The sequence below is a fragment of the Strigops habroptila genome, chromosome 2 (assembly GCF_004027225.2).
Source record: "Strigops habroptila isolate Jane chromosome 2, bStrHab1.2.pri, whole genome shotgun sequence".
NCBI lineage: Eukaryota > Metazoa > Chordata > Aves > Psittaciformes > Psittacidae > Strigops > Strigops habroptila.
Window position 1 is genome coordinate 80,072,228 of NC_044278.2, and position 21,238 is coordinate 80,093,465.

At 39.4% G+C, this 21,238-nt stretch overlaps 1 protein-coding gene across 3 annotated transcripts in view; it reads left to right on the forward strand.

Moving 5' to 3' along the window:
- The first annotated feature begins 91 nt into the window (after positions 1-91).
- The window catches only part of EDNRB (endothelin receptor type B), a 38,984-nt gene continuing 17,837 nt past the window's right edge, over positions 92-21,238 (forward strand). The window contains exons 1-9 of one of the 3 annotated variants that reach the window (XM_030477055.1): positions 92-361; positions 582-1,085; positions 9,442-9,554; positions 9,717-9,921; positions 10,249-10,398; positions 11,071-11,204; positions 11,755-11,863; positions 13,386-13,531; positions 15,846-16,715. In XM_030477055.1, coding sequence (XP_030332915.1) covers positions 636-1,085; positions 9,442-9,554; positions 9,717-9,921; positions 10,249-10,398; positions 11,071-11,204; positions 11,755-11,863; positions 13,386-13,517 — 1,293 coding nt within the window. In that variant the 5' untranslated portion in view covers positions 92-361; positions 582-635 and the 3' untranslated portion in view covers positions 13,518-13,531; positions 15,846-16,715. Of the gene's footprint in view, positions 1,086-9,441; positions 9,555-9,716; positions 9,922-10,248; positions 10,399-11,070; positions 11,205-11,754; positions 11,864-13,385; positions 16,716-21,238 lie in introns of those variants that run through there. The other 2 variants (XM_030477052.1, XM_030477053.1) reach the window with 2 other exon arrangements.

The window sequence follows — 21,238 nt, forward strand, 5'->3', positions numbered from 1 at the left end:
GGGCTGGGCTGGGCGCCGCGGGGCGGGGGGAAGGGGAGGCGGAGGCCGCGGGTGGGGTCTGGCCGTGACTGATGGGCCAGATGCGGTTGAATGTTTTAGAAAAGGGGGGGAGCCCTGTACCGCTGGCGCGACTTTAGCCACGGGAGTTAGTGCGCAAGTGACGGCCGCTGGGTTTTGCCGCAAGCGCCCGGTCCCTCCAGGCTCCGTGGCCCCGGGTACCCATCGCCGGAAAGCGGCGCCAGCCGGCCCCGGTGACACGGAGAGGAGCAGCCAGCTGGGGCTTGGGGCAAGGCAGCCGGCGGGGCGCGTCTCATTCGCTCAGCAGGCAGAGCCCCGCAGGCAGCGGGCTCCGCTCAGCGAGGTGAGGGGAAGAGGAGCGGGTGGCAGAGCGCGGCGGCGCCAAGCAGGTCTCTGGCTGGAGGGGACTTCTTGCCCCGGCGCTGCTCTGCCGGCTACACCGCCAGCCCCGCCGACCGCCCCCGTCCGCTGGTAGGCAGCGCCCCGGCTCCGTTCCCGGGTGTCGGCGCTCGCCTAGGCGCGGTGTCCCCGCGGCTGACGCCCGGTCCGCTCTCTTCGCGCAGGTCGGTGCTGTCAGCGGCGGTCGCCCGGCGGGGGAACAGCCGTGCCCCAGCGCCATGCCCGGCGCCCGGCCGCGGCGGCTGACCGCCCTCCTCTTGCTCCTGCTCCTCGGCTGCCGCGCCGCCACCGAGGGCGACGGGTCCCTGCGCCCGCCAGGCCCGGGCGGGCAGAGCCCAACGTCCGGGACTCCCGCGGTGCGAGGCGCCGAGCTCAACGCCTCCCGCCCGGCCGCGCTGCCCAGGGGCGGGGGGTCGGCTGGCGGTCGGCCGCGCTCGGCCTCGCCCCCCATGTGCACCGGACAGACGAAGATTAAGGAGACTTTCAAGTACGTCAACACAGTGGTGTCCTGCCTCGTCTTCGTCCTGGGCATCATCGGCAATTCCACGCTGCTACGGATCATCTACAAGAACAAGTGCATGAGGAACGGCCCCAACATCCTCATCGCCAGCCTGGCTCTGGGCGACCTGCTCCACATCATCATTGACATCCCCATCAGCATCTACAAGGTGAGGGGGAGCCGGGGGTGGTCCGGGACTGTCCTTGGTTCTTCCCGGCAGATACCGGGCACCGCCGCGGGGGCGGAGGGCAGACGCGCCCTCTCCCTGGCTGGGAAACCTCTGGGACTTCACCTCGTGCCAAAAAGCTGATGGAGGGTGGTGGTGTGGTCAGATGTTGTCCCAAAAGGCACGCTCTCTCGTGCCTCAGTCCCAGCCGTCTCAGCGGTCCAGGCTGGGAATGTGGCAGAGGTGGAGTTGGCCAGGCTCTGAAAGTCACCTGGAGACAGATGCTGTCGCAGAGATAAAGGTTATAAATGCAATAGGTAAATGCGCAATGGATTCATTGCTTCCGTCCTTTCTCTCGAGGAATGGAAGGGAGGGCGCAGAAGACTCTTTCCTGTGAGTATTGCTCGGTCCCTCCTGCTCAGCTGGGACAGGCTTATTGGTAATACTTCACTTGGGTCCCTACAGTTGCTGTTGGCGTGGGGCCTTTATTCAGGAGCTACAAAGATCATTCAGCAGAACGATTTGCATTAGTTCTATACATCCCGAGGTTGTGAAGCATGATGTTCTCTCTACTGGGCTGTGAGCCCTTTCCCCCGTTTGCAAGTGATGCAGCTTGGTCAGCCGAGAGGGAGTGAGCCTCACCAGCTTCCTTGCGCCTTCATTATTCTGATCTTTGGCGTGGTGAGACTTGCCACAGAAGGAGAACAACCCCTCTCTTGTCTACCGGGCTTGTGCAGTCCTTAAGAACCATTGAATCCAGACTCAAGATCAGCCCTCTTAGGAGGGATGCTGCAAATAACGAGGCACCTTCTGCCTTGAAAGTTTACAGTCTGGGTCCCCATCAGTTACTGTATGAAGTGAACATGAGAACCTTCATCTGTCATCTTCTCCTCACTTCATATGCATGTGTTTAACCTCTGAGGTTTGTTATTTCCAGCTTTGGAAAAAATATGTTGAAGGGACTGGGTTTGAATTTAGTTTTCTTTATCCCTGGCGGTTACTCCCAGAAGCTGCTGAAATGATAGAATCCTGTATCTTTATCCTTTTAAATACTGGAGTATTACAAAGCAGGAAACATCATAACTGTTAAATTCACCAGCCAGATAATTTGGATTACACGACAGTTTCTTCGATTTAGAGTTTCAGTATTTTCCATGCTACATATTTATCGTAGTCCTTGTGAGATATATGGACTCTTCTGAGAGTGGAATTTATGAAGCAAAATACTTTAAAATGTTTTGGAAAGAATGTATTTTTGTAAAAAAAAAAAAAGCTATTGAACAAAAAGATTTTTCAGCTGTTCTCAGAAAAATCCAACTGATTGATTCAATGACAATTGCTCAGTACAAGACTTTGCAATCCCGGTTATACTATTTCAAAATTAAATTAATCATAACATGCAATGATATACCACTGTGCTTATCTTGATTGAATATCATCAAGTATATCATTCTGAGTAGGTATGTTGGAGGGGGAGGAATAAAACATCACATTGCAAACAGATAAATATTCTACCAGTTGCAAGTCCGGGATATTTATTGTGCTATTGATAATGCTAGGAGCTAAGCAATAACTCTCAGATGCTAAATCTTCCACATTGCTACTCATCTTAAATGAAGATCCCATATTAAATTTGTATTATTCTCTACAATAGTGAGTGAAATATTTGCTGGTTTAAAGTAGGACTTTCGAATAGATGTGAGTTACAAACAAACTAAACACCCCCCCACACACACACACACATTAGACATTGTGTTTAATCAAAAATAAGAGTTTGAGTGTGGTTTTAGTTGATGAACTTTTTATCAACTCTGCATCCCATTTAATTCCACCTGCAGAGCACCGTTATGAGGGAGAATACAGTAATGCAATGTAAAGCTGGCTATGGTCACCCAGCAGCAGGGGAAGAATAAAGGTTTGTAAATCAAGTATACTGAACAGTTGTAACTTGCAATTTGAAACACTTTAAAACTGGGTGAAACAGACCTTAAAATTGCTACCAGATCCTCAGCTAGCAGCTGCATGAAAAAGTGTGAGAGAATTCCTCATGTTAGTAAAATGCCAGCAGTTTACTCAACAACACTTGTAGTAGAAAGTGTGAAAGTGTCTGTGAACGCTTTCCAGACAGACACACATGACAGAACACAGAATTCTCACTTGAAGCAACATTTTGTTAGCTATTTAAAGTGATAACTGCAAAAGATGTCCCTGTGACTATTTAACTTAAGTGAATATGTGAGTAGCTGAAAAAAAATAACAAATGAAATTTGACATCTCTTAAATTGTCGGGATCTAAACAAAAGCCGGTGTTAGCTAGATTGTGAGGCAAATGCAGTCCAACGTCTAAGATGCTAAGTCTTGAGACAATCACTCTGCAGTACAGAATGCTGTGGCAGTGTAAATGCTTTGCAAAATTGCTACTAATTGGATGTGAAGGTGGTCCTATGCCTAGTCAACTGCTTCACTAAACAGACTAAGTAATCATGTTTTTGTTAATTTGAGACAGCAATTAAAGGTGTGGACATAAGGAGCAGAAGGATAGAGTAGTGGATCAGTGAACTTTTTATGTCCTTCCCTGCGCTTAGTCTTTGGAAAACAAGACAGTGGCAGCTTGTACACCTGACAGTACAGGTCTGCAGTTCTGAAAGGCTTATGCTCTTTTTCCCAAATCGATGAAGTTGGTAACTCCTGCATATGAAACACGAAAATAACATGAGGATTGGAAATTCCGAACTTACATTAGCTCTGCCCCTCATGCATGTATGTGTAATGAGATAGGAACATAGACTTTAAAAAGCTGTAATCGAATAATATAATAATGTGCTTTTTCTTCTGATATGTAGACTACATCTCTCTCACTTTGTAATATTTATTTTCTTGTATTAAGTCCAATTTATTGTCATGTTCCAATGGATTTTTAAGATGGGGAACAATCTATCCTTTGCACACTCTTGTGTGGCTTTCTGAACTCTATCAATTTGCTATGACACAGATGACTGAGGAAGCATATCTGCCTGGAAATACTGTCACAGGTTCCTTCATCTCAGAACATACTGCAAGATCAGAGGAAAAAAAAAATCCAGAGAAGAAACAAAACCTGGTCTTTATCCAAGGCAATGAGCAAAGGCCAAAGTCAATGGCCTTGATTTTTTCGATCAAGGCAACGATTTTTTTTTTCCCCCCAGTAATGTTTTTTAGAGATTATATAAAAAATACCATTAGCATAAAGCATTATTAAGCACTGGAAATGTAAGAAAGGCCAGATCAGGGACCGGATATTCCATGCAGATGCGAACTGGCCCCTCTGTTAATCCAGCTGTGCTCTAAAGAGGCCGAGATTCATATGGAAATGTCTTTGTGATGACTTTACTAACTCTTGTAATTCAAGTATGTATAAGGCATGCATCATGATAAAGCCAATCTTTGCCTAACTTTCAAAAAAAGTCAAGGTGCTTGTCTTCAGAAAACATTATTACTATTCCATATGACAACTCTTGGCCACTGTTTCTTCTGATGTTAAAGGTAACAGCCATTTTATGGGGAGAAATGCATTATTTTCTTTCTTTCAACATCTGAACCACTTACTTGAAGTCTTGCAAAGTTCATCTCAGAATTTCTTATGCAAAATTTATTGATATCTGACCATGCTAAGCTAGAAGTCTGTTTTGCTTAGGATCCTTTTATGGTCAAAAAGTGCAGCTTACAGGCACTTAAGAAGGAATGAATTGGCCGAAGGAGGAATCTGTCTAGACTTTACAGGCAATGGAGTGTACCTTTGTTCTGTAGTTAGATGGGAACAATCTATTCTGAAGTCCAGTCGACGGGGTAGTGGAAATGTCAGTATGTTGTTAAAAGTACACATAGTTTTCATGATGGATCTCCAAACTGAAATATGTTAGTTGATGTCAGTATAGATATGTAAATTTATTTTTTTCACTACATGTACCTTTGCTATGTATACATTCAGTTAAAAGATGCATGTGACAAATTTCAAAACAAGTTTGTGTCTTATTTGGGTTGTGGTTTTTTTTCTACCCTGTGTTTATGCTTCCCAATCTGACAGCAGTATGGCTTTCTTAATGCTTATTTTTGTTGCAGTCCTATAACCATGATTGTGAAATCACAGAATTATTTTACTTCAGCAACGCATTATGAGGTTTCAGTCATTTTTAAGATTTCTGTGTGATATTACTTTGTGTTAATTAATCACTGAAAAAAAACAGTTCCAAGCGGAAGTTACTAATAAAAACACAGAAAAAGAAACTAATTGTATGCCTCAAATTAAGGTTTACACTTTATTGTAAACTTGTAAAAAATTCTCGGCTTAACTAGGAAATATGTTTTCTTGTCTAGAGTGAAGATCCCCACCCTGATATCATAATTATTGCTAAATATTAATAAGTTTTGTAATGTCTGACTTATCCCTGACTATAAGCTTAATTTCCTGGGCAAATTTCCTGTTTTGAAAAATGCTTGCTCCTATGAAATACAAAAAAATACTTTATCTGCATGACCTCCCTATCTCAAAAAGTATCAGGTGAAAATCTGCCAGTCATTTCACAGATACATGGAAAAAATGTTGCCCGTGTATTGGGTGTACAATTGCACATCTGATTTCCTGTGGAATGCTGCAATTCATAATGATGAAAATTGAGTCCTCTTGTCCTGTGAACTAGGCTTGCTGTGAACACGCAGCTAGGAGGAAATACGAATTCCTGCTCTGTGTTTCTGCCTGCATTCATTTCTCAGCACTAGGACACTGATGTAAGTGCGTGCACACTTTGCTACTTCCTCATGTCTGACTGCAGCAAGTCAGCAGTTATGGGATGGAGCCATGGCATCAGCCTTGTGGCTGGTAGCCACAGCAGCTGAGCTATTGAGAGCAGTGTACTGTGATCCTGTGTTGGCATATTCTGGCAGCAGATTACGAGTATCTTTTTGTTCTTGCACAACCAAGAGGAAGTAGGGCAGGAATTGTAATTCACAGGTGTGTCTATGAGTCACAACATCTCTTGGGACTGCTTTCATAGCTGTGCAGCTTTCACATCAGTTTAGGCTTGGATCTGTGTCTAGTCTGAGAATAGTGTTCGCTATACGAGTGCATCAGATCTATTGCTTCTTTTAAGTATAATTTCACTTCATTCTGCAATGTATTCCCTTTGTTCTATTTCATTTCGTCTTCAGCACATCTCTGTGGCTTAGCAGTTAAAACTTCACCGATGTAAAATAAGTGACTGTAAAACATTGGAAAAGGTCACTCTGAATACAGCCAGTGGTAAATTTCTCTTGACATTTTACTAATGAAAACGCAACATTATTTTTCTCTTTGCTGCCACTTGGCAGTATCTCATGGTTCTAAGTCATTTGTAAAGTGGCACTCTTTGTACAGATACCCTATTATGAATTATAAGAAAACCATTTTAGCCATGCAAAATTGCATTAGGCTGCATCTGTACTTCACTAGGCATAATCATGGCTCTTGTCCACAAATATGATTCTCCTGAATACAGTGGATTTTCACAGTACTTTAAGGCAGTGTTTTAAGGAGATGGCAATACAGAGGACAAACAGAAACAAGAAAGAAGCATAGTTCAGCAATTAAAACATTCTGGTTTTCCCTTTTACTTTCTTAACATTTTCAAGCTTTTGCTGCAAAGCATATCGTTAGCTGCTTGCAATACCATCATAAAGAGTCTTGTGAGTCATGCATTAAAATGCTCAAATATCACAGTACATCAGCTGTAAGAGATAAAGGACATGTTTTTTCCAATCCAATGCAGACAGCTGTGTGTCCATTCTGTCCCTGATTTAAGCTAGCTGAATGCAAGTAATATTTTGATGTCATGCTAAACCCAAGCTAATGCACCCATTCTCTCAGTTGACTGCATTCACTCATGCACAGCCCTATGCTAATCCAGCCATATGGCTTCCAAACTGGAGCTGGCTCAAATCCAGTCAGCTTGGAGCACAGGTGTGACTGCCTGCACCTGAGAGATAAGTATTAGTTCAGGGAAATCTCCGACATGTGGCTGAACTGTTGTGATTTTAGGGAAGAGAGATGGGGAGTGTCTTGGCACATACACCAGCTAGTTGTAGCTGAAAGTCTTCAACAGAATCTGCCAACAGGAATTTGACCACAGTTCTTAATTTCAGTTCAAGGAAGAAAAAATACCTTTTGATTTTGAATTGCTTTTTTAATGAGTCATCTGTGGTTTAATATATACACATGTACAATATACAGTAGATACTATAAACAAGCATAAAATGTACTTGCTACCCAGTCCTTGATTTCTATAGCAACTATGTGTGGTAGGCTGGAGGCTCACTGCCCAATTGATATAAATTAAATGAGTCCAGGTGTCATATGATTCTGTAAAGTGTACATTTAGAACACCTGTAATGATTCACATAGCAATTGTAATAGTAGTTTGTTACTATCACCCCCTTACAGCAATGCAGAAGAAGTCTTAGGGAGAGGCTTTGGTGAAAATACTTTAATTACAGATTGAGTTATTTTCCCACATCACATAAATGAAAAGATACCGTATGGTTATTACAACCTCATCCCTACTTCCTCTGCTTTATTACTTCCATAAAATTCTCAAAAAACATAAATCCCTAGAATTTCTATATCTGCTTCATTTCTGCAGAAGCATTATACTCTTTGTCTTACTTGAGTAGATCATTGAAGAAATAGAAGGTCCCATTTCAGCACAGGACTAAAGCAGATTTTGGAAGGTATTCTGGTATCTAAAAATGCTGGTGGACACTTTCTAGGGATGTCCAAAAGCACATTGTCATGAAGTGTACTTATCTTTCTTTGTGTTAAAATAAAATGATACTTAAATTATTATCAGGGCTTTTCAAAAACTGTTGTGGACCATGTAATTGTTTATTCTGGGATGCATGTGTATGTGTGCTTAAGGAATTTGCTGAACCAAACCATCGTGAGCAGGCAACTCTGTGGCTATCTATCTTCACTCATTTTGGTCCCCAGCAGAATCTATACAGTATGATGACCTATTTCTTCTTATAGTACATCCATATTAAATGAGATATCTGAGGAGACCTGAGCCAAGGGAAAAATTTTGCAATCTCTTTTGGGGTAGTTACTGTTCTTCTTTCCTCTTCTTTTCCATTTTTTAGCCCTCTAAGATCTCTGAGGAGACCTGAGCCAAAGGAAAGATTTTACAATCATCTTTTGGATAGTTATCATTCTTTCCTCTCCTTTTCCATTTTGTAGCCCTCAATCTGCAACAGATTGAGAAGGCCTCATTTGAAGAAAGTTATGAAAAACAGAAATGGGCTTAGATAATGTTAACTAATTACAGAAACTCAGAAAGTTTACTTTTATGTATAATGATTGTGACTATTTCTTGGCGTAACCTCTGTTCTGGAGAGTCTTGTTTTTATGAGGAACTGGAATATTTGGCTGCTGCTGTGGTGTATTTGAGCCATTAGAGCAGCTCACAGCAGAGTACAAAGATTAAATGTTTCTAAAGTGCAGCCACAGGCGAACAGTTCATAGCATCAGCTGCTAGGAAGGTACTTTCTGTGTCCAGTAAGTCTCGTCCCCTAAATCAGCTAAAATGTACTGCTGGGATGTGACAGAAGATTTCCATTAAAGTGTATAACCTAAAGTGCAGTTGAACCAATCTGAAATTCATTGAGCTCTTTTATTCTGTAGCACTTATAAGTATACTTAATGTGCAGTTAGTCCTTTCAGTATTGTAATAAAGAATCATTGAAAAAACTGGTCATTAAAGATCTTCAGTGAGTGATTAATCTGATCTGTCTTTACCTTCTGCTAAATACTAATATCAAACTAGCTGTTTAGCCTCCCTTAGTATCTAGTAGGTCCCTTCTTTCATTATCAGGTGGTCAGCTAAAAACTATGGGATACATTTCTCTCCAGTGTTGCCTGACTTCTTAGCTGATGGAGCCTAGACACCAAGCTTCAAATAAACCCCACTCCAGATGTGCACTTGTTGGCATTGCCCTGTTCTGATCAGCCTTAAGTAATTTTCTGTTTTTCTGGTAAATGGAGAGTTACTTGGAACACATAAGAAAAGCACATAAACACTGTAGTGGTGAAGTTAGAAGCAAAATAAGTGGAGTTTGCGGGGCTTAAGAAGTCAGTACTAAGCCTTTATGCCTATCCTTGCCCAGCCAGGGAGTGACTGTAAAGCTACTGCCTAGTTTTTAGGACACGCACCTTGGAGACTCCTTTGTGAAAAGGCACTTCTTGACTAAGTAAGTTTTACACGGTGGAAAACAGTCAAGACAAAGGTCTATGTTTCAGCTTTGGGAATTATTTTTTAAAAACAGTTTATTTCTAATTGTTGTTTTCTTTTCACAGCTGCTTGCAGAGGACTGGCCCTTCGGTGTTGAAATGTGCAAATTAGTGCCCTTCATTCAAAAGGCATCAGTGGGCATCACAGTGCTGAGTTTGTGTGCCCTCAGTATAGATAGGTGAGACTCATTTTTTCATCAAACTCTCTTAATTGCTTTTCAGTATGGGCATTGGCTCAAATTTGCCTTTCTACTCTGCTGATACAACATGAATAAGCGGGGTTGGCAGTTAAACCAGGTGGGTTTTCGCATATTTTTTGCAAATGTGTGCTGTTGCTTTAGGTACCGAGCAGTTGCTTCTTGGAGTCGGATTAAAGGAATTGGAGTGCCAAAGTGGACTGCTGTTGAAATTGTACTGATCTGGGTTTTGTCGGTGATACTGGCTGTTCCAGAAGCTATTGCATTTGACATGATTACAATGGAGTACAGAGGAAAGGATCTCAGAATCTGCCTGCTTCACCCCACACAGAAAACATCCTTTATGATGGTAAGACACTGACATTTACAAGATCTCCAGAACAGTTCGTTCCATCTTCTTAGTGTTGTGTGGATTGTAATTTGTACAAGTGTAGGTGAATATAATATTCAAATGAAATACTGACAAATTCCTGAAGTATGTTGGTTGAAAGAAGAGCACTCAGAAACTTTTTCTTTTTGTGGGCTTTGGGCATAGTACTTGTCCTGTTTTCTTATCTGTAACCTACACCTTATAGCGATGCTTTTCTGGACAGACTGACCAGCTAATTATAGCATACTTTCCAAAATGTTTAGCATTCAACTCCTAACAATATTTTTGCTTTTGTTTTCTTTCTAGTTTTACAAGCAAGCTAAAGACTGGTGGCTGTTTAGCTTTTACTTCTGTTTGCCACTGGCTATCACAGCATTTTTCTATACTCTTATGACATGTGAGATGTTACGAAAGAAAAGTGGGATGCAGATTGCTTTAAACGACCACTTAAAACAGGTAAAAAATTATCCCTGACAATCTGCTGTCTGTAGAGAGGCTGACAATAATACCTTTAATGACTTTACTTCACATCACTATTCTGTTCTTGTATGATGACTTCAAGATTACTAGTAAGAAGTTTCCTAGTAGTGGTGGTGTTGAACTCTGAGATATTTGTATATATGAGAGCCCTCAGAAACCTAAGATTTTAACTGACAATCACAAAACTGGTGGTTTGTGGGATTTTTTTCTTGTTTTGTGTTAATCCTTCAGGTTTTACAGTTTTTATTTCTTCACAATAATGAGAGCTGGGTATTTTGTAATGAAAACTGAAGTCGTGCTCTAAACCTGTTAACTATTTTGAAGCAATTTCATGCTGAACTATAGTGAGATTAGCAGTATATGTTAGCAGAAAAAAAACCACATGCCAAAATACAGTCCCAGTTAGTAGTGCACCAGACACAAACATATTATTACTCATACTTTTTAAAATTGGAGATACAGAGAATCAGTGCAAGACATCTAAAACAATAGAAAAGATTGAGCACACATTCCAAGAAAGAAAGGAATTTGATGTTCTCCAAACTCCTGCATTTTGATAGGGTTTTTATGTTGTTTATTAAACACTGGATATTAGAAGACAATAACAATCAAGAAACAGAAACTATTCTGTCCAATCTTCTTTTTCAGAGACGTGAGGTGGCCAAAACTGTGTTCTGTCTGGTACTTGTTTTTGCCTTGTGTTGGCTCCCACTTCACTTAAGCAGAATATTGAAACTTACTATTTATGATCAGAAAGACCCCAACAGATGTGAACTTTTAAGGTGAGATTGCAGAAATAAAATGCCCGTGCGCTGCTGACATTTTTGGGTTTCCTAATTAACTAGCTTACTCTGTGTGTCTAATGTTTTCCCTGCTACTTCATCCAGACACTCTGGTTTCGATCCAATAGCAGAGTCAGAAAACTATGAGGAGTCCCACTGTTTGCCCTGTCTTCCTCCTGATCCCTTTTGGGACTGTCCTACTGTCTTGTGGCATTATGAGGGTGGAGGGAGAATTTCTGTCCCCATTTTCCCTTTCAACACAACAGCTAGGGTTAAATCTGTGAAGAAAACCTTGTGAATACTTCCTTCCACAAGCTAAGGTGGTTGGATCTTCTGAAATTACTTTCATGAGAATGATCTTACTGGTTAAACTTTATTATTGAGCACAACTGTTACCTCCATGAGTTAATCCTGTTGATATAAACCCCTTACTATTACATTTAATAGTTAGTCTTGGTTGAGTGAAGCTGAGTCCAATTTTCATAGTTGTAAACCTCTACTAAGCCTTTTCAGAGAAAATGAGAAGTGTCTCACTTTAATTTCCACACAGCTTTTTTCTTGTGATGGACTACATTGGTATTAACATGGCTTCACTGAATTCCTGCATCAATCCGATAGCTCTGTATTTGGTGAGCAAAAGATTTCAAAACTGCTTTAAGGTAAGAAGCTGCTGAGAGCTGCTCCTCTGGTAAAAGATGATGTCAGCAGTAAAATTCATTCCTTAGCATGCAGAAGTGTTTTAAATGGTCATTAAATTTGACTTTAAATTTTAACTGGGTTATTGTAGGTGTTCTCTCCCTGATGAAGCTACATAGAAAGGAATTACGGATTCATAGAGACAAAAGAGAAAGCAAAAGAGTGGAGTGTATAATAAACCCTCTTGGCATCATGCTAATCAGTGCTACATCACTTCCTGACACCCAGCTGGCACCCAACCACTTGCAGAGCACTGACAAAGCAGACTCAGACTGTGCTGCAGAGATTCATGTAGCCATATCCTCTGCAACCCAACAGGGAGAGTGCTGACCCCAGGTTCTCGCCATCCTGATGGAGTGCTTAAATCAGTAGGCAGTTAGGTAATGCAGAGGATGCAAGTGTCCACCCGTCCCTTTCCAATTCCAACATATTGAGGCAGACCTGTTTGTAGTTTTCCCTTGGTTTGCACGAATAGTCCTGGGCCCTAATTCTCCACACAGGATTTGAAGCTTTGGATCACATGTGGATTGCAGCCCATCTGTCTTTCCACCTTCATGTCCAGATTTGGTTTTTTTGTGGCCCCTTAGGTCTTCAGACACTGTATCAGAGTTATTGCATTGTCTACCACAAATTCTTAGATTTTTCTTTTCTTGCCAAGCATTTAACTGTTGGCCACTGCTCGGCTTATTGCCTGCCTGTGTTGAATTCCTTACTGGCTATGTATTTCCATCAGAAGCCAATCAGCTCTACATCTAGTAGCATTAGTGTATTTCCCAAACAACTGTGACAGCACATGTTGCAGAGGCTTTAGTGTCGGTCTTGTCTTCCCTGTCTACATTGCTGGCTCCCTGAAAGAATCACTGGAGCTGGGAGCATGTAAGAGATCTCTAGCATCCTGAGCATGGAAAGAAGTCGGTATGCCAGATCCCAGACGGACTTGCAGCACCCAAAGGCCAGCCAGTAGCATCAGCAAAAGGTCTGCAGTATATCTAGGAAATGTATAAACTGTATGTAGGTTTTCACCATTCTCCTACTTGGTTGTCTTTTTCTCCCCTCTAGAAAAAAAAAGAAAAATCAAATAAATAGCAGCATCTTGCCTAGAAAGTGTAGATTACTGTGCATACATTTTTCCCAAGAAAAATTATCAGAGAAAGGACAACAAGGAGTCATAATTTTGTTTTCAGATGCATTTAGAAATACAGACTATACTTGAAGCAGCATGTGTGTGGCTATTATTAATATATGTAGCTCAATATACCTCTTCCTGCCCTTCAGCACTCAGGTCGCTAATGGGGCATCCCAACAGTGACCATTTGAGCAATGCAGAGCTTAACCTTGTTTGTTTGCTCACGTTGTAATCTGAAAATGGCAGCTTGTATGTTTTCTATTTCCTACTGTACCACTGAAGAAGGGCAGCTTTTCAGTGCATTTGCCACGTGTGCAAAACAAAATGATGTAAAATGCTTATTCCTTTTATTTTAACAGTCATGCTTGTGTTGCTGGTGCCAATCCAAAGATCTGTTGTCCCTAGAGGAAAGGCAGTCCTGCCTAAAGTTCAAAGCTAATGATCACGGATATGATAATTTCCGCTCCAGTAACAAGTACAGCTCTTCGTAAAACAAGCATAAAAGGTATATTCTCCTACATTAATGCTGGTGCCTTTTTAAGTAAAAGTGACAGTTACCTTTAATGAGATGGTAATGTTTAGAAAAGTCTAGTTTTGTGTTTGCACAGAAAAAGGACATTAAAAAAAATTGCCCAAAACTGTGTCATGTTGAAAAACACAGATATTTATAAAATCATCATTTATGGAACATGAAGAAAAATGTAGAAAGAACAAGTCATTGTTAGCACTTGAATACTTCTGAATCAGCACTTCCAGATGATCCCCACTTCCGGTACATTAAACGATCATTTGTATTCGCTATAACAGTTGTAGGAACTGAAGTCACGGTAATTACTGAGCAGTGTAATATAATGTTAATTGGATCAAAGCCATTATTATATATAACTTAGTGTATTATCTTTTATAAAGCAGAATAACCACCATCACTATTGTGGGATTTTTTAAATAAAACATGAAATACGTTGTAATAGAAGTTGAATGTAAAAAAGTAGAATTTTTATCAGGGATATTTTAGAGATAGATAATGAAAATATTAAAGGATGCAGTCAAATCACAAGTGCATTTCACTCTGATTTTTGTTTTTACCTATTACTGTTAGAAAGAACCTCCTATGGCCTCTATAAATACCATTCTGTAACCACTGTGCATGTTCATTGCATTTGGCAGCACTCTGGGTGTGGTCCATATCACTGTTTCCATGTTATTTGTATTTAAAGACAGTGGAGCAGAGAAAAATACACCAAAAGTAAAAATTAGTGCTACTAGAACCATATAAATGATGTCTAGTATTAGAAACCAGCTGTTTTGAACTGGAAACGAATTGATTGTATCCTGTGTAAACAGTGGGCATTCACGAGCATCATGGTTCTTGAGATACTTTTGCAACAATTTACAACTGCTTTTACAATACAAATACTGTCTTGGGGCAAAATCTTCTGGAAATAGCAGGTGTAAAAAAATGTACCCAAGGAAAACAGGGAGAATTTGAACTTCTATTTTCATTTAGATTTAAATTTTCACAAAGATAATAATTCACGAACTGTGCTTGTAAAGAACAGTACTATGATGTAGTGCACTCGTCTCTGTAGTTCTGTATTTATGGGCTTAAGAAGATGTGTGATTAGTTTCTGCTTCTGTAAATAGTTTAGTGAAGCATAAATAATTATGAAGTATTAAAATATGGGCAGGACCCTGCAAGAAAACAGAAAGGTAAAGATGCCTGTAGTAAACATGATGTGTGTTGCCGGGAGCAGTGCATGTTTTCTACATACATGATGGGGCATTCTTTGGCTTTTCATTTCCTATTAATTTGTTGCAGATGTCCCCAAAGACTTATTAACATATTTTGTGCACTGAGGCATGAGTTTTTCAAGAAAAAATGTCATATAACATGCTTTTATAAAAGACATGTTTTCAATAGTCATGGTATTTTATTGTAATAAAATTATTTATCAAGACTCAGGAATTTATTTTTTTTTTTTAATTTCCAAATTTCACATGTAAGGATTTTTGCCTTTTTTTTTTTTTTCCAGTCTTAATTAACTTCAGATTTTTTTATAAAGTGCCTTAAATACGCTCAGGATGAAAGCAGTTTTCATTAAAACGTTCAGCTGATGTTAACCTTAGATGGGTGTCATCTCATCTGACTACGTAGCTGCAGCTACCTCGCAGACAGCTAAAAACAGGAGAGGTGAACCCCATTGCTGATATTTCCCCCATCAAAAGCTTGTAAGGGTGTACTTGTATAATCAAGCTGAGGACCCATGCACATGCATTTGAGCATGGACACGTATGTGTTTGTGTGTGTGTGTGTATGCAAGTGTATATGTTGTCTACCATTAGGTTGCTCTTACCATCTTTCTGCAGCACATGCACCCAACTGCTACAATGCTGAACTTTTATAAATATAAATCTATTTAAAGTTTCATTCTTTACATTTTTACCTGAACTTTCATGGTAACTTACTTACTCATGGTAAGCTGTGAATATCGCTTTGCTTCACCCTGCCTGCATCTATTTCTGTGAAATGCGTTTCATCTCTTAAGGATGGATAATCAATTAAATACAAAGTTTGATACTGATCAGTATTATTTTCATCAAGTTATAACATTACAATATTGTACATGTATATTATTGTTATTTAAAATATAGCTGTTGTATTGGCAACTGTGTAACATATTTTTCTTTTTTTTTCCTGGACTAATTCTTTAAGACAAGTCCTCTAAGTCAGACATTTAGGTTTTGCAAATATACTGTCCACTTTTTGGAGTTAATATATACATATTAGTATACTTTTTCTCTTTTCTGCTCTTTTACAGTTCTAGCTAAGCCTAAATCTCAATACTGAACACAGGCATTTTCTAAAGTCTTCAGTACAGCTCTATTCCTCCATTCACTGAAATCAATGAATGTTTAACTATTTGATTGAGTTGGAGCAGAATTAGGGCACAGCAATAGCTGTTTCAGCAACCTAGCTGATATGCTACCTTGGACAAAGGAGTTGTTTAGAAAAGTTAGGAAAAAAGGGTAAAATAAGCTCGTGGGGGTAAACCAGGCAGTCTTGCCTTGCCTAGCAGACCTAGCCCTCTAAGCCTTAAACAGGGGGTCACAGGTAGCAGAACAACTGCGGAGAGGCACATGCATCTTTATAGCAGTTCGATGTGCTTGCCGAGAGTGGTGTGACTGAGTAAGAAGAATCATCTGTCCTAATGGCCTGAAGAGTTGACACAGAATGGCTTAAGATGAAAAAACAAACTTGTAAGTAACTACATCACATCTCTGTGTTTTGGCCTTCAGACAGCCACTCTGAATTTTGCCTGCACACAACTCTCTCAGTGTTAAGAGAGGGTATTTCAAACTGGGTGGACTGAACTGATATACTGGTACTACACCTCAGAGAATCAAATGCAAAATGCGATGGTTATGGAGCATCTGCTGTGAGCTGTGGCATTTAAGTGTCCCAGACAGCTCTTAATCAGCATGTGGTTAGCTTAGCAAGAGAATGTTGTATGTACTGAAATAATGTTAAAAGGATTTTTTTTTCAATTGTTCTGTATAGCTGTGTAAAATAATTCTATATTTCATTTTCTGCAGTCATTTAAAATAGCAACTTCTGTGGCTCAGACAATGTAAACATACTAAAATATTTGTAAACATACCAATAAAACATTTGTAATTTTAATTCATTACAAAAAGAAGTCTCACCTTTTTTCTTCTAGGGGGTCCCATTTAATTGTTAAGCAATGAGAGTGCTGTAAAAAAGAAGCAAGCAATTCAGAACTAAAAAAGCTTTTGGGTGAACTGGTTTTATATAGCTAGTTGAAAATTGGAGAGCGTTCAGACTTGCATACGCGTTGTAAAATTGCCTGATGTTTGTTAGAACAATCAGTCACGCCTGTCTTTACTCTGTTTGTTTTTGCTCAAAATGTCAGTTGCAATCTCTTCTCTACACACCCATATATAGTCACAAATCCTCCTGTCTTAGGGACATCACAAATAAAAGGCACAAAACTTTTAGCTTGTTAATTTGGGATTGCATGCACTTGATGCTGGAATATGCCACATGAAAACTATCATCCCTTTGTACGCTGACAGTGTAATTTTGTGCATATTTCAATTAATCTTTCTTAAAGCAGTGGAAAACTGTGTCAGACTAAATATGCTGAGACTGGTTAAATATATATCTTTATATGCTTGCATTATCTGTATACCCCAAAATGTGTTTGCTGCAACTGCTGTTTTATTCCGAATAGTTAGGTTCCCTTTTGTTTAATTGGTGGCTGCTGCATCCAGGTAGATTTGTCTGTTTTTATGGCCCAAGGACCTTTAGCGCATTGTTTCAAGTTGCCTGTTCCTGGAACAGAAGCATCTGTAGAGATGAGATCCCTTGTAAGTAAATGTTCTACTTATATCTCTTATGGCCTCTTCACTTCCTTTTTCTTCATCTTATGCTATGGTCCAAGGTCTTCACCAACCACTCATGAAGAAATTTTTTTTTTCATATATATATATATTTCTTTTAAGATCCTACAGCTTTCTACAGGTAGGCCATAGTCTTCACAGCCCAGCTAACTTACTTCCTTGCCAGAACTTGCTTTTCTAACTATTGGTCTCATCCACAGTTTTATCTACTGCAGTCTTGGCTCTTTCATTGAGGGGATTAACTGCAGCTTGTTGTCAGTTTTCTAAACACACTAGAACTTACATAGCAACATGGATATACATGTAGCTTAAGTTCTTCAAACACTGACTCACTCTAACGACTCTTGAGAAGGGTGGATTTGATACTGGTGTTGGCGGAGCAGGATGGTCCAAGTGGCAACCTGTGGCTGGGTCTGGTCCATAGAGTCGTTCACTTTTTACTGCAACTTCCTGCAGCCTGCTGCTCAGACCATCGTCTTCTTGTAGTCTGCTCAGGAAGGCCTGAGAGTTCTCCATGTACGTGCTGTGCACTTCTGTTCAAATTTCTAATCCAAGTTGCTGAACTCATGCCCACATCAGAAGATCAAGGGAGACAAAAGGACTCGGCATTAGTCTTCTGTGTTCTGCTGGTCATCTTTCTTCTCAATCAGCAGTGGTAAGATTACTGTATTACACAGCAACAGTAGTCACATGGTTTGTTGGCTTGCAATTGCTAACTTTAAAATGCTATCGTTAAATAAAACCCTGGCATCTATTTGGTCTTGTCTTTCTAGGTACTCAAACTTAGCTGTGGAGGAAGTCCCAAAGCTTGCTCTCACCAGGGAAAATACATACCCCTCTCAGTCCTCTTTCCTTCTTTCGAAAAAGAAAACTCATCACTCAGAAAATTCTGTCATAATTAAAAGCAAAACCTTCAGAAATTTATATTTTACCTTTACTAATCTTAAAGCTCCATGAAATCTCTGTGACAAGCCAAAGATGTTCTGATTGTGGGAGATAGTATCTGGAAGGAATTTACCATATCAGTGTGGTAACTAGTTAGACCATACAGCTCAGCAGGGGGCTATGTATGTTAAAGGATGTGGGGATGCATCAAATTTTTCAGAATGGTAACATAGATAATACCACATAAATATTTAGATGATGCCATCACTGGATAGCTACAATTATGACTTCAGTGTTGCCATACCTTCTTCAGAAACCATATTCCCCAAAATTTGCTTCTACTTGTTTTGCTCTTGGGGGAGCATTTTTTGCCCTTTAATTTCCCAAAATTAAATTGGTGGCTCACAGGCCTGATTATCCTGAAGAAACAGATCAGTGGTGAAACTGAGGGAGTTGGGTAATGGCTGTCATTTGAAGGTGCCAGGAAAAAGAGTGGCAAATCCCAGGATGCTCACATCTTCACAAGAAGGATGGATTCAACACATGCTCAGCCTTTGTAGTGGTGGGAGAGAAATATGCCAAGCTAATAAAACAAACCTAGTGGATTTGGTAGTTTTTAGTTGGAGCTGCAAGAGCATTAGCAGAATTCATGCAAATTGGTTTTTTTTTTTTTTTTTTTAATTAATCTGAACCAGAAAAAGCATCATAATTGCTAATGGATGTTCACAGGACCAGACTGGACCTTGCTAAAGGTGTAGGAAGCTTTCCCCTGAAATGCATCTACAGTAGGTAGCATGTCCTACAAATTTCGCCCCATTTGTCTTAACTTGCTAACATAGATGTAGTGTGAAAATTTGAAATGCTGTCAAATCATGCAGTACTCCACCGAATGACAAAATTATGAAATGAAAATATGTATAAACATTTACTAAGCACTATTAATAAACCTGAAGTTCCAAAGAGAAATGGTTATGAAATAAGTTTAGAATTTTGCTACTTTAATAATGAGTAATTTAAATATTCCATAACTTTGAATTTTGTAACCATTATGACCGTTTTATGGCAATAGAAAAGCTTTTTTTTTTTTTTCCAAAAAAAAAGAGTAGAACTTTATATTTTGATAGGAGATAGAAACAGACTGTGAAATCTGAAATGAACCATGACATCAATAGCTTGTTTCAACCACCTCTATAGATTGTGAAGATATTTCTTGTAGGACTAACTATTAGAGTTCTCTTGTGAAATTTTTTGCCCAAATTTTATGTTAAGAACAAACAGAAAATGAATATGGCAGACTGCTTAATATTTGCAACTTATTATTTAGTATCTTGGAAACATTTATCTATAAATATATTTCCTATTTAAAATATTAATTTAAAATTTCCTATTTAAATCCTAGTCCTATTTAAAATTTCCTATTTAAAAATATATTTCCTATTTAAGCACAGGTCTTTCACTTACAGTTGTTTTCATAGGAAAAACAATGTCACAAAAGGTGAGGTAATTCAATATTTGTTTATATATGTGTGTAATTTATGCAAGAGAATTCAACAGACTTTTTAGTTGGTTGAAAAAGAATAAATTGATATTGTAATATTTAATATACAAGTCAAATGCATTTAAAATACTCTATAAACATACCTATGCATATATATGTGTTTTTACCTGTGTGTAAACATGCACACAAATATGCATAATTACATAAACCAAAATGTTGCAGTAAAAGAAGCAGAAAGAACTAGAGAAGATAAAGTTGGGAGTAAAAATACCAGAAATTTCTAGTATATATGGTTTGCTGAAACTTCCACTGTGCTTTTGCCTACTTAAGACCTTACAGCTTTCATAGAAGTAACCAACTTTTCCAATTATGGAAGGTCTCACCATAATTAATCTTTCCAATGAGATATAAAACCCGGAGTACAATCACATTTCATGGCACTCTTGCAAAAGAGTGGGATTACCAGCTGTGGGGTCATGGCCAAATTCCAATTTAAATAATTACAATCTGCTTCCTCTGTTCCTTTCTTGTGGCTTAGAAGAGCACACTGCCGTGTTCTGCCATTTCACACTTTGCATGGGGACATCTGCTCTGTCTTGCATGGAGGTGACTGTCTTTCAGTGTTAGAAAATGGGAGCCTTCCAAATCCTTTGTCAGTCTGCAGAGTATTTGGGGGTGTTTCAGAATGAAAAGCAGAATTTAAATGTAAAATCAGTATCTTAACATTCAGAGTTTCTTTCAGTATGTGTCAGCTCAATGCTAAGTGGATCTAAATCACTCCTTTTTTTTTACTGACTTTGTTAAGACGTTTTATAAACATAGGTTTTTAAAGGCTTTTAAATCTCTGTATATCTTTTATTTGTATAGTTAGAAAGATTTATTATGATCTGGAATCCATTAAATAGTACTAAAGTACTTTGAATAGGCATTAGGCATGTCTACAAGGTTAAATGTAAAAAGCCAGGAGCTGCAGAGCTCAATATGCACCAAGCTCAGGCTAAGGTACTTGCATTACTTCCAGAGCAGACCAGGCTAACTTCCATTCAATTCAAATCTTGATCGATCCTAAGTGATGTGTAACCACTTATTAAGGCAAGACTAAGGGTCTGAACCATTAGACTCTACAAGTCTAACAAGATCATCACCATTTATTGGCTTCATTAAAAAAAAAAAAAAAGGCTGCTTGTTTGCTTATAAATGAACTGGATTTGATTGTATTTGTTTGAAAGAATTAGTGAAGAACTGGCAATATTGGGGTTAAGGTATTTCATTACTTAAATGCCCTTTTAGAGTATGTCACAAATACTCCACAGATACTGAGAGGTTGAGAGAGACGGGACTGCTTATGCTGGAGAAGAGAAGGCTTAGGCAAGATCTCATCCATTTGTATAAATACTTGATGGGAAC